Raw genomic sequence first — 13153 nt, forward strand, 5'->3', positions numbered from 1 at the left:
AAAATAATCTAGGAAAAAATCTGATATAGTCATCTATCAAGTTAAGCCTCTAAACAATACAGAAACATTGATTCAGGGTGGTTACATATAAAAAGCAGTATTTTTAAATCCACTTCAACTGAAACTATATAAGGTCTTTTAAAAAAAAATGTTCGGGAGTCGGGCGGTAGCGCAGCGGTTAAGCGCAGGTGGCGCAAAGCACAAGGACTGGCATAAGGGTCTCGGTTCAAGCCCCCGGCTCCCCACCTGCAGGGGAGTCGCTTCACAAGCGGTGAAGCAGGTCTGCAGGTGTCTATCTTTCTCTCTCCCTGTCTCCCCCTCCTCTCTCCATTTCTCTCTGTCCTATCCAACAACGAAGGCATCAATAACAACAACAATAATGACTACAACAATAAAACAACAAGGGCAAAAACAAAGGGAAAATAAATAAATAAATATTTTTAAAAAATGTTCACACACCTTGAATTCTTCCATTTTGTTTGAAATTTGACATTGTAGCTGTTCTTCAAGTAATCTTATTTTGTCATCCTTAACATGAAGGCTATGAGGGAAAAATGAAAAATATACTTCATATAATCAACAACTGTATTTATTGTAAACTGTACTGTCCCACGAAAAAAAAATACTTCTCTATAATTGCACTTGAACATGAATGTATGAATAGCAATGTTTGTTTTTAATTTTTATTTATTTACTTGATAGAACAGAAATTAGAAGGGCAGGGGAGGCTTAAGAGGGAAAGAGTGACACCAGCAGCACTGCTTCACCACTAGACAAACTTTCTCCCTGTAGGTGGGGACAGGAGCTCGAACCCAGACTCTTATGCATGTTGACATGTGCACTTAACCTGATGCATCACAGTCTGAGCCCTGAATGGCAATAGTTTAATCACCTTTTTTGCATCTTCTCTAGTTCATGTGCAGCAGCAGCCTATGTTCAGAATGAAATGAGAATTACATCAATTTGCAGGAAACATTTAAAACTATTCTTTCACTTATTTTTACTCATTTAAAAGTTATATTTCAATAGTTTGGAGTAAAGTTAAAGCATCAGCATTCTTGGCTTTTGGACATCCAGTACTTCACATTTCTCTAACATCAATTTTTATCCTAGTAAAAAGTATACTTTTCTTTTGCCTCCAGGATTATCACTGACTGGGGCTCAGTGCCAGATACCAGGTGCTGGCAATCCACCACAAATCCACCACTCCTGGAGGTCATTTTTTCCTTTTTTTCCCCATTTTATTCAACAGGACAGAAAGAAATTGAGAGGGGAGGGTAAGAGAGGGAGAAAGATACCTGCAGACCTGCTTCATCAATTATGAAGTGTCCCCGCTGCAGGCAGGGAGCAGGGGCTTGAACCCAAGTACTTGTGCATAGTACTATGTGCACTTAACCTGGTGCACCAACACTTGGCCCCCAAAGTATCACTTTTTTTGACTCATTGGGACAGGTTAAAGCAAACCAACACATGGAATAGTATATTAACTGATTTCTATTATCTCAAGTGACTTGTCAATTCATTAGACCAAACACACATTTTAACATGAACATGAATTGTGTGTTACAGCCAAATAGAAGAGACTATCAACAACATACCATGCAGTCAAATACAAAAACATGAATTTTTTTCTATTAACATATTAAAGGCATACAATACTAATGAAAACAAATATAGGAAAACTGAAATGCTGGAGTAAATATTCAAAAGCAACTTGAAGATTTACCTGCTCATTTGCAAGAGCTTGTAATTTTTGTATTTCAGCTTTTAATAAGAAATTCATATTCTGTATATCCTAAAAAGAAAGAAAGAAAGAAAGAAAACTAGTATTTAAAATATCAGCTGGGGAGACAGCATAGTTGTTATGCAAAAAAAAAAAAAATCAGTGCCTGAAGCTCTAAGATCTCAGAATCAATTCTTACAACCACAATAAGCCAGAGCAGAACAGAGCTCTGGTCCATCTCCTCTATTATCTCTCCCATTAAAATAAGCTAACTATTGTTTTTTTTAATATTAAATATAACTGACTTTAAAATTTTACTTTTTTTTTCCTTTGGCCTCCAGGGTTATTGCTGCAGCTTGGTGCTTGCACCACAAATCCACTGCTCCTGGAAACCATTTTTTCCCTTTTTGTTTCCTTGTTGTTGTATTGTTGTTGTGGTTATTATTATTGTTGTTATTGTTGTTGGGTAGGACAGGGAGAAATCAAGAGAAGAGGGGAAGACAGAGAGGGGGAGAGATAGACACCTACAGACCTGCTTCACCACTTTTGAAGTGACCCCTTGCAGGTGGGAGCCGGGGGCTCAAACCAGGATCCTTACGCTTGTTCTTGTGCTTTGTGCCATGTGCACTTAACCCGCCTGACCCCCACAAAGCATGTTTTAAACCTAGGCAACTTTTTTTTTTTGACCTTTGAAATGGATTTATTTCTAATAAGGAGAGAAAGAAAGAGAACTATTGTGTCACTGGGATCAAACTCAGGACCTCATACGTGAGAGTTCAATGCTTTATCCACTGCACCACTTCCTGAGTCACAGTGCTGACTCAGGGTTAAAGGGAAAAAAGTCCATGTCACCTTAGAATTTCCCTCTCTGAGACAGGCAGGGAATGTGGATCAGCCTGTCAAAGCCCATGTTCAGCAGGGAAGCAATTACAGAAGCCAAACCTTGCAGCTTCTGCACCCCATAATGATCCTGGGTCCATAATCCCAGATGGATAAAGAATAGGAAAGCTATCAAGGGATAGGATGGGATAGGGAATTCTGGTGGTGGGAACTGTGTGGAATTATATTCTTCTCATTGTATGGTCTTGTCGATAGTTGCATTTTATAAATTTAAAAAAAAAAGGGAATTACCCTGTCTGTGCCTCCAGCTCTTTATCTGTGAGATGGAGATTGTAAACAAAACTATGAGAAATTAAATAAACTTATGTGCAAAGCAGTTATGGGAGTATGAAGAGAATATTCTTTGACCCCACCCCAACTCTTGTCATATGTATACTCACTCTATTTCTATATAAACTACAATGAAAGTGTCACTTTAGGATTGGACTAATATCCTCGGAATACTTAGTATTTTCTTCTATTGCTGGACAAGCCTTGAATTAAATCTCCTATCTGGAAGGTTCTAAGCAACATTTTTAAAACAATGGACTTAGGTTACGATTTCTAAGATCAGAAAAAGAGCATAACAATTCCTCTTACTTGGATCATATACCAAATTATTGTTGAATTATACCACATGAGAAAAGCCCTGAATTTTTCTTTTTTGAAGAGTCAAAGAGAATCATGTATATCAGAAATAAATAAATAAATAAATAAATAAATAAATAAATAAAAAAAAAACATATGAGTTCTAGTGTATTTACTATCTTCATTGATACTTGTGCTAAGATCGACCCAGTCTGGAAAAGAGAAATTTCCCATGAGTGGTCATCCTACTTCCGGTTATCTTGTCCATCTCCAAAACTCTCTCCCTTTACACGGTCTGAACTGGAAGACGCTTTGAAGAGGGTTAAACCAGGAACAGCTGCTGGCTATGATAACATCACCCCAGAACTCATTCTTAATCTAGGTCCCGCGGCAAAGAAATGGCTTGCTTCATTCCTGTCCCAGATCTTGGAATCTGAGTCTATGCCCAAAGTTTGGCGTCGTGCGAAGATTATAGCGGTTTTGAAACCAAAGAAAGACCCAACACTGGCCGCCAGCTATAGACCAATTTCTCTCCTCTCCATGTGTTACAAACTCCTTGAGAGGCTGCTTCTGTCACGTATTTCTCATCTTACAGAGAAATTCCTACCACCCGCCCAAGCTGGTTTCCACCCAGGAAGATCTACCTGCGAACAAGCCCTGGCCCTCTCAAGTTACATTGAAAATGGATTCCAGAAGAATTTAAAGACGGGTGCTGTCTTTGTTGATCTCACAGCAGCCTATGACATGGTCTGGCACCGTGGTCTCCTAGTCAAGATCTCAAGATGCCTGCCTCCATGGGTGGCCAACACTATATCGTTTCTTCTCCAAAACAGAAGATTCCGGGTGCATCTGGGTGACAAGTCTAGCAGATGGAGACTTGTCTCAAGTGGCCTCCCCCAGGGCTCTGTTCTGGCTCCTACACTATTTAATATTTACATCAATGACCTCCCAGAAACTTCTTCAAGGAAGTTCATCTACGCCGATGACATCTGCTGTGCAACTCAGGCATCAAAGTTCGACATCCTCAAGGAAACACGAAAGACATGTCTCTGATATCTGATTACTGTAAAAAATGGCGACTAATCCCTAGCACTGCAAAAACGGTATCATCTGTTTTCCATCTACACCATGCCTCGGCCTCGCGTGAGCTTAATGTGCAGCTTGGCGATACGAGAATCCGGCATGAAGCCCAGCCAGTCTATCTTGGCGTTACTCTCGATCGCACTCTGTCATTTCACGAACATCTCATAAAAACTGCAGCAAAGGTGGGCGCGAGGAATAACATCATTGCAAGACTGGCCAGCTCCTCATGGGGCGCGAGCGCTTCCACACTACGATCATCCTCTCTGGCATTATGCTATTCCACTGCAGAATACTGTGCCCCAGTATGGTTCCGTAGGCCCCATGTCCACTTGGTCGATTCCAAATTATATTCCTCCATGAGGATAATCTCTGGAACCATCCGTTCCACCCCGGTTCCATGGCTGCCAGTTCTTAGCAACATCGCCCCGCCAGATATTCGTCGGGATGCGGCATCATCTAAGTTCATTTCCCACGTCTACGCTCGACCGGACCTGCCAATATACACGGATATCTTCGCCCACCCTGTCCAACGCTTGACGTCTCATCACCCAATCTGGTCCCCTACGCCTACACTGAACTTCTCTGTTCCAGACTCTTGGAAACAGAGTTGGCAGTCAGCTGAGGTAAAGAACAAACACCTCATCACAGACCCCTGCAAGCGTCAACCCGGCTTTGACCTAGCACATTATGATTGGGCCCTCCTCAATCGCTATCGAACAGGCCATGGCCGGTGCGCCGCTATGTTCCATCGCTGGGGAGCCAGAGACAACCCGAACTGCCCCTGCGGCTACAGACAATGACCCATATAGTCAACAACTGTCACCTCTCCAGATTCAAAGGAGGTCTCGAAACTTTACATCAGGCTCAACCTGACGCTGTTGACTGGCTACGGAAGAAGGGCAAACGCTAGAAGAAGAATTGATACTTGTACTGGTAACAAGATAAAGGACAATTTAATTTCAGCAGGATACTGAAGTTATTTATAGGAATTACTGTGGGCAGAGATAGATATAGCATATAATGGTTATACAAAGATGCTCTCATGTCTGAGGCTCCAAATTCCCAAATTCAATCCCCCTGCACCACCATAAACCAGGGTTGATCAGTGCTCTGGTTACAAAAAAATAATAATAATAATTACTATACCTTAAGTTCCTCCTCTTTACTTGTTAAATGTTCATGCTCATTTGCTAAAGAATCTTCAGTCTGTTTTATCTGCTTATCCTTTTCAGCAATCCTTTAAAAGGAAACACATTTGTGCATTTGATAAGCATTTAAGGGCAAGGATAGATAGCATAATGGCTATGCAAAGAGCCACTCATGCCTGAGCGTCATGCCTGAGGCTCCAAAGTCCCAGGTTCAATCCCCTGCACCAACATAAGCAGTGCTCTGGTAAAATAAATAAAATAAAAATAAAATAAAGCATTTAAAATTCTTTAAGAATTATGGTCCTTTTAAGAAGTTTCTCACTTAACTGGACTTTCCATTTGTTTTCTTTTTTTTTTCCAGTTCAGTAGTAACTACTATATCAACTACCACTGCTCCTTAAAATACATGCTTCCATTTTAAAGCTTAAGGTCAAAAAGTTAAATAATTTGCTTATAATTTTAAGGCTGACAATCTTAGTGTAAGATCTCAGCCTTCTGGTTTTGAGTTTATCCCCATCTTTGCAAAGTATACAATCAACAAAACCATAGACCTTTGTTTTGACCATAGCATCAGATAGTTAAAAAAAAAAATAAGTCAAAACTACTTAGAGAAACAAAAAATAACTTAGAACCACTAATCTAATCTCAAATCATCATCTCTTCCAGAAGATTTAAAAAACAAACAAACATAAGGATATGTCATATATAAGACCCAAGTCACAGAAAAAGGTGCAGGAGACAAAATTAGTTACTCCATAAAAAAAGGCAACAAAAGGGAAAATAAATATAAAAAATATATTTAAAAAATAGTTACTCTAAATATACTTCACATTATTTCCTGAACAAGCTAAAATATAACGTTAATTCTGAGTGTTGTAACAAACAGGTATCATTTAGTGATAACAAAGCAATTATAAGAGAAAACTGAGAAAGGCTTACACTTTATGTAGTTCTTCTGCTAGAACCGAAGCGGAAGTCTAAGAAACAAAAATAGCATCAACATAAAGAAAATTTAGCAGAAAGTTTTAAAGTTTTACAATAGTCTCAAAACAGAATTTTAAAGATTAAATTAATATACATAAAGTTGTTGTGGCAGCAGCTGGCACATGATTAGTATTCAATAAATAGTTGCTACTATTCTGAAAACAAGTTTGGTCACCAACAGCAGGATTTAGAGAATTATATAACACAAGACATTTCAAATAAAATAACTTGACAGGCCTGGAAACTGCATAAATGTCAAGATACGTAACTGCCAAGCATAAGAATTGGTGAGTATAATACTCAGTTTCTTTTCTAGAACTCATGAAAAAGAGCTCATTTTATTATCTTTACTTTTAAAAGATACTTAAAAGGATGAGGAAATAGCTGAACACATAAAGAGCACAGGAAATGAATGCCTGAGGCACTAGAGGTAGGTCCCAGGTTCAATCTCTGAAGCTCCATACACCAAAACTGAGTGGTACTTTAGTCTCATCTCCTTCAAATACATAAATACTTTAAAATAAGAAACTTTTCTAAAAACTCTAGTATATAAAGAAAAAAATGTACAGAGGGCTGGGTGGTGGCACACCTGATTGAGCGCACAGATTACAGTGAACCAAGGACCTGGGTTCAAGCCCCAGTCACCACCTGCAAGGGGAAAGCTTCACGAGCGGTGAAGCTGTGTTGCAGGTGTCTCTCTGTCTTTGTCTCTCTCCCTCTCTATCAACCCTTTCCCTCTCAATTTCTGGCTGTCTCTATCCAATAAATAAAGATAGTTTTTTTAAAAATGGAAAAAAAGAAGTAAATACAGTATTCTGAGAAATCGTGGCAAAATTCCTAGAGCTACATCCTCTCAGTTAATAAACTTAAGATCTCGATCCAGAATAATGTGAGTTGATGATTTACACATATATCCATTCACAAACATGTTCTCCCACTGAACTGTCTTTCCCAATTAATCTTAGACCATGGTTTCTAAAAGAAAGTGATTACAAATTTTTTTTCTTAAAACATTTTACACATGGGGAGGGGGTGGGATATGGAGATTGGGCGGTGGGAATTGTGTGGAGTTGTACCCCTCCTACCCTATGGTTTTGTTAATTAATCCTTTCTTAAATAAAAAAAATTTAAAAAAAACAAAAAACATTTTACACAGAAAGATTTCTAAGATACAACTTTATGGATTTTAAGTAAAATAAATTAAAATTCAGTGTATTATAGAAAAAGTACTTAATTTCTGCTTTTTTTCTTAATGCTACACCATCTACATTCTAAAAATTAATGTAACTTAACAATGCTGCCAATTACAATACCATTTGGAAAATTTTGGACAATCTTCCCACTCACTGTATTGAGCTGTAAAAGTTTAAATAATCTTTTATGTACATATAATCTGAGAGCTATGGTTTACATAGCTCAAGGTTTATAAAGTCTGTACTTAGGGAAGAGTTTTTTAATACAAAAGCTGTTATTTTATTTTATTACACCATTTGGCCAATGCTTCCAGTTTTCTTATAGGACTATGGACATCTTTCAGAAATGTAAGAACTATCTAACCTACCTCTCAATTGGCTGAAAAGGATTTTCTTACAATTTTCCCACACTGAACATAATTCTAAGTGTTCAGCACTCAGAATTATCATTATTGATTCACTGCCCAGTGCTGCAACTACAAGTAGTTGGCACTTTATAAGCACTTACATGATGACATAAATGGCAATGAAGTTACTAGTGATGAGAAGCAATAAGAAAGCACTGTTACCTGAGCCGCTATCTGGGAATGAAATTGTTGAATTTGAACTTTCAAAGCCTCATTCTGCTCTAAAACATCCTTTCATAAACAGCAACCAACAGAAAAAGGGAAAAGTACACTGTTAGCACATACTTAATATATAAAATAATTTACGTCTATGTTTATCTTCTAAAAGTCATTCCTAGAATTCAAAGACTATTTTAAACAACAAAGACCAGAGAGTTAATTTATGAGTAGAAAATTGAGACTATATTGTGCTGTTTCTAATCTCACAATAAGAAAGACTAGGAAAGGACATCTCTGAGCATAATTCAAATGCTCCAAGTTATGACAACTGTTCAAAAATTAACTTATAGCAATTCACCATCACTCCAAATCAGGACAAAGAAGACTTTCCTCTTTCCTCTCTCATACAGACATGTCTAATCAATGCCTGCTTTTTTTTTTCCTTGCCACCACAGTTATCACTAGGCCTCAGTACCTACATGATTACACTCCACTTCCATTTCTTGTTCGTTTTTTAATAAAGAAAGAAAGAGAGAGAATAATAAAAACTGTAGCAGTTCCAATGACCATAACTTTCCTCTGCAGGTGCTTCCACATGGCATCCCAGGACTCAAAGCCTTGAGCACGGTAACATGTTCACTATACTTGGGGGTACCACCACCTAATGACCACAACGGGGTAGGGGTTGTAGCTCAGTGGCAGAGTATATGCTTTACATGTATGAGTCCCTAGACTGGGTGTCCAACACAAAAAAATGGAGCCAAGAAGGTAGCCCAAAGGCAGAGCACATGACTTCAGTATGTAAAGTCCTAGGTTCAATAGCTAATACCACATATAAAAGCACCATGAACAGCACCAAAACAGTGAAAAAATGTGGAGTTATATGGGTGGTGGAGTGATGTTGTGTTCAAGTCTTTCTCTCTCTCTAAAAATACAGACTAAAATACTTGGTAGGGGAAGGCACTCAGTATTATCATGCATGCGCCAAGTCCTGGATTTGGATGGCTACCTAACAATACAAACAAATAAAAAACTTTTTAAGGGTGGGGGGGAGGTACCTGAACTTGCATTTGTAGAGATTCTTCTTTATTCACTCGTTTTTGTTCTGACTCCATTAACTGCATTAGTCTTTGTTCCAACTGCTGTTTTGTCACCAATGTGTCTGTAAGCTTACTATGCAGACTCTGTACTTCATTTTCTTTGGCCACAAATTTACTCTGTAAATCTGTAACAAAACATAGCATTAAAGAAGAACTTCACCCTTTGCCTGTCATTATTCATCTTTAGTGTAAGCATCATCTCCTTGAAAACTCTTCCTTAATTCTCTCCAATTCCTCTCCTGAAGGATCCCTGAGTAATCTATGCTTCTCTACTCTCCCAGAAAATAAACATTAAAATAAAACATAAAAGAGAACGAAAAATACAAACTAGCTTTGATATACTCAGATACTAAATATAACCTTAAATCACAAGAAATTAAAATTAAAATTGAGAGATAACCACTAAGTTGAAACAGGAGAGAAAGAGAAAAGTGGTCTAGAAAATCTGAAAGGGGAGCAGCAGATCGCTTTCTCTCCTCTCCTCTCCTCTCCTCTCCTCTCCTCTCCTCTCCTCTCCTCTCCTCTCCTCTCCTCTCCTCTCCTCTCCTCTCTTCTCCTCTCCCAGATCAACTAGGAATAACAAAGAAGACCACCCGGACCGAAACAAGACAGGACTAGAATGACCACAGGAACCCAGTAAATCACCCGTGAGTACAGACACGAGTGGCTGGTGACAGAGAGGAGAGAGGGGCCTAAGGAGGGATTAAGTGACTGCTAACAGTTCAACGGTTTATCAGTGGAGACACCACCTCCAGTCTGCTCCACAACAAGGGGACAACTGAAGGGAGGAAAGGACTCTCCAGAGACTCACCAAGTGCAAGTCTGAGTCTCCATTGCTACTACCCTCAGAATCTGGAGCAGCAACAGGGAGGGACACCAGGGGACAGAGATCTAACCAGGAAACTCAGGAGAAGACCTATACCTCCATGGCATAACTGAAGGGCTGTGAAAGTCTCTTTGCATAACCACTGGATTATCTCTGCCACGCCCTGCTTTATCTCTTGGTCAGGAGTCAGTGACTAAGCTAAGAAGCCTATTGATAGTTTAAAAGCCCTCAGGCTCCCATAGCCTACAAGGAAGAAAAAAAAAGAGGCTTTTACACCACTGAGGTCCAACTCAGGGATTGAAAAAACTGTTAACTTCCACCACGGTAAACCCTTTAATTAAATTATTTAGACACAAGTCAATCCAGGCAATAGTGACCAATAATTTGAAAAGTACTGATAAAGGGAACTCATAAGATAATATATAAAATGGTTAAAACAACAAGAAAAAATATTGGAGACTCGAACCAGGACAAGAGTCCAGCTAAAAGTCCTCCAGAGGGTGAAACACAAAACAACGAGTTCAACATCCAAACATTAGCTAAGGAAATAATAACAGGAGTGAGTAAAGAATTTGAAAAAATTGTAATCAGAAATGCAGGAACAACAAATGAGAATATGGAAGAAAATTCTAATTATCTCATGGTTATTAGAGAGCTGAAAGCTGAAATCGCTGAGCTAAGAATGCAACTAGCTGAACAAGCTAAAACAGTATCAGAGCAGGGCAACAAAATAGACGAACTCCAGAATGCAGTAGAGGGCAGAGAGAATAGAATCTATGAGGCTGAAGACAGAATTAGCAAGATTGAGGATGAATTAGAGACAACTAAAAAAGAAGTAAGAGATCTCAAAAAGAGATTAAGAGATGCTGAAAACAACAACAGAGTCCTATGGGATGACTTCAAAAGAAACAATATATGCATTATTGGCTTACCAGAGGAAGAAAGAGAAGGAGAGGAAGAAAGCATTCTCCAGGCCATAATAGCTGAAAATTTCTCTAGTCTAGACAACACCAAAGACATAAAGATTCAAGAAGCCCAGAGGGTCCCAAACAGAATTAACCCAGACCTAAAGACACCAAGACATGTCATACTTAGAATGGAAAGGAATAAGGATAAAGAAAGGATCCTCAAGGCTGCAAGAGAAAAACAAAGAGTCACCTACAAAGGAAAACCCATAAGATTAGCAGCAGACTTCTCCATACAAACACTACAGGCCAGAAGAGAATGGCAAGATATCTATCGAGTGCTCAATGAGAAAGGCTTTCAGCCAAGAATACTATATCCTGCTAGACTGTCATTCAGACTAGATGGAAGCATCAAAACCTTCTCAAACAAGCAACAGTTGAAGGAAGCAACCATCACCAAGCCTGACCTGAAAGAAGTTCTGAAAGGTCTCCTATAAACAACCAGACCACCACAAATAGGACATATATCAAAACACTCTAAAACTCTACAAGAATGGCTTTAAAATATCTTCAATCTTTGATATCAATAAATGTCAGTGGCCTGAATTCACCTATTAAAAGACACAGAGTAGGAAGATGGATCAGAAAACACAACCCAACAATATGTTGTCTACAGGAAACTCACCTAACGCAACAAGACAAACACAGACTTAAAGTGAAAGGATGGAAAACTATCATTCAAGCCAATGGCCCACAAAAAAGGGCAGGAGCAGCTATTCTCATATCTGACATGATAGACTTGAAAATAGATAAGATTAAAAAAGATAGGAATGGACACTACTTAATGCTCAGAGGATCAGTCAATCAAGAGGACTTAACAATTATCAATATCTATGCACCCAATGAGAAGCCATCTAAATACATCAAACTTCTACTGAAAGAGCTACAGCAATATATTAACAGTAACACAATCATAGTAGGGGACTTCAACACCCCACTATCTCAACTTGACAGATCATCCAGGAAGAAAATCAGTAAAGACATAAGGGAGCTAAATGAAGAGATAGATAAACTAGAACTATTGGACATTTTCAGAGTCATTCATCCCAAGAAACTGGAATACACATTTTACTCAAATCCACATGGATCATTCTCAAGGATAGACCATATGTTAAGCCACAAAGACAGCATCAGCCAATTCAAGAGCACTAAAATCATCCCAAGCATCTTCTCAGACCACAGAAGAATTAAACTAACACTTAACAATCAACAAAAGATTAGTAACAGTGCCAAAATGTGGAAGCTCAACAGTACACTTCTTAACAACTTCTGGGTCAAAGAGGAAATCAAGGAAGAAATCAAAATGTTTCGAGAGTTCAATGAAAATGAAGACACAAGCTATCAAAATATTTGGGACACAGCTAAAGCAGTCCTAAGAGGGAAGTTCATAGCTATACAAGCACACATTAGGAAACAAGAAAAGGCACAAATAAACAGCCTGATTGCACATCTTAAAGACCTAGAAGAAGAACAACAAAGGAATCCTAAAGCAACCAAAAGGATAGAAATCACTAAAGTTAGGGCAGAAATAAATAACATTGAGAATAGGAAAACCATACAAAAGATCAATGAAAGTAAATGTTGGTTCTTCGAAAGAGTAAACAAAATTGACAAGCCTTTAGCCAGACTCACAAAACAAAAAAGGGAGAAAACCCAAATAAATCGGATAGTAAATGAAAGAGGAGAAATCACAACAGACACTGCAGAAATTCAACATATCATGCGAGGCTTCTATGAACAACTATATGCCACCAAGCTAGAGAACCTGGAAGAAATGAATGATTTCCTAGATACCTACCAACTTCCAAAACTAAGTAAAGAGGAAGTGGATAACATGAACAGGCCCATCACAGCTAATGAAATTGAAACAGTTATGAAAAATATCCCCAAAAATAAAAGTCCTGGACCAGATGGTTTTACAAATGAATTCTACAAAACTTTCAAAGAAGAACTAATGCCTCTACTTTTAAAAGTCTTCCAGAAGATTGAAGACACTGGAATACTCCCTGCCAGCTTCTATGAAGCCAACATCACCCTGATACCAAAAGCAGACAGGGACACAACCAAAAAAGAAAACTACAGACCAATATCTCTGATA

General features: G+C 38.5%; 1 protein-coding gene across 5 annotated transcripts in view; it reads right to left on the reverse strand.

Annotated features, from left to right (window-relative positions):
* The window catches only part of KTN1 (kinectin 1), a 130079-nt gene that overhangs the window by 52981 nt on the left and 63945 nt on the right, over nt 1–13153 (reverse strand). For all 5 annotated transcript variants that reach the window (XM_060174926.1, XM_060174929.1, XM_060174928.1 and 2 more), the window contains exons 11-17: nt 9223–9389; nt 8168–8236; nt 6361–6398; nt 5420–5510; nt 1727–1795; nt 893–930; nt 460–541 (exon numbers count right to left, since the gene is read on the reverse strand). In XM_060174926.1, coding sequence (XP_060030909.1) covers nt 460–541; nt 893–930; nt 1727–1795; nt 5420–5510; nt 6361–6398; nt 8168–8236; nt 9223–9389 — 554 coding nt within the window. The remainder of the gene's footprint in view (nt 1–459; nt 542–892; nt 931–1726; nt 1796–5419; nt 5511–6360; nt 6399–8167; nt 8237–9222; nt 9390–13153) is intronic.

The sequence above is a fragment of the Erinaceus europaeus genome, chromosome 16 (assembly GCF_950295315.1).
Source record: "Erinaceus europaeus chromosome 16, mEriEur2.1, whole genome shotgun sequence".
Classification (NCBI taxonomy): domain Eukaryota; kingdom Metazoa; phylum Chordata; class Mammalia; order Eulipotyphla; family Erinaceidae; genus Erinaceus; species Erinaceus europaeus.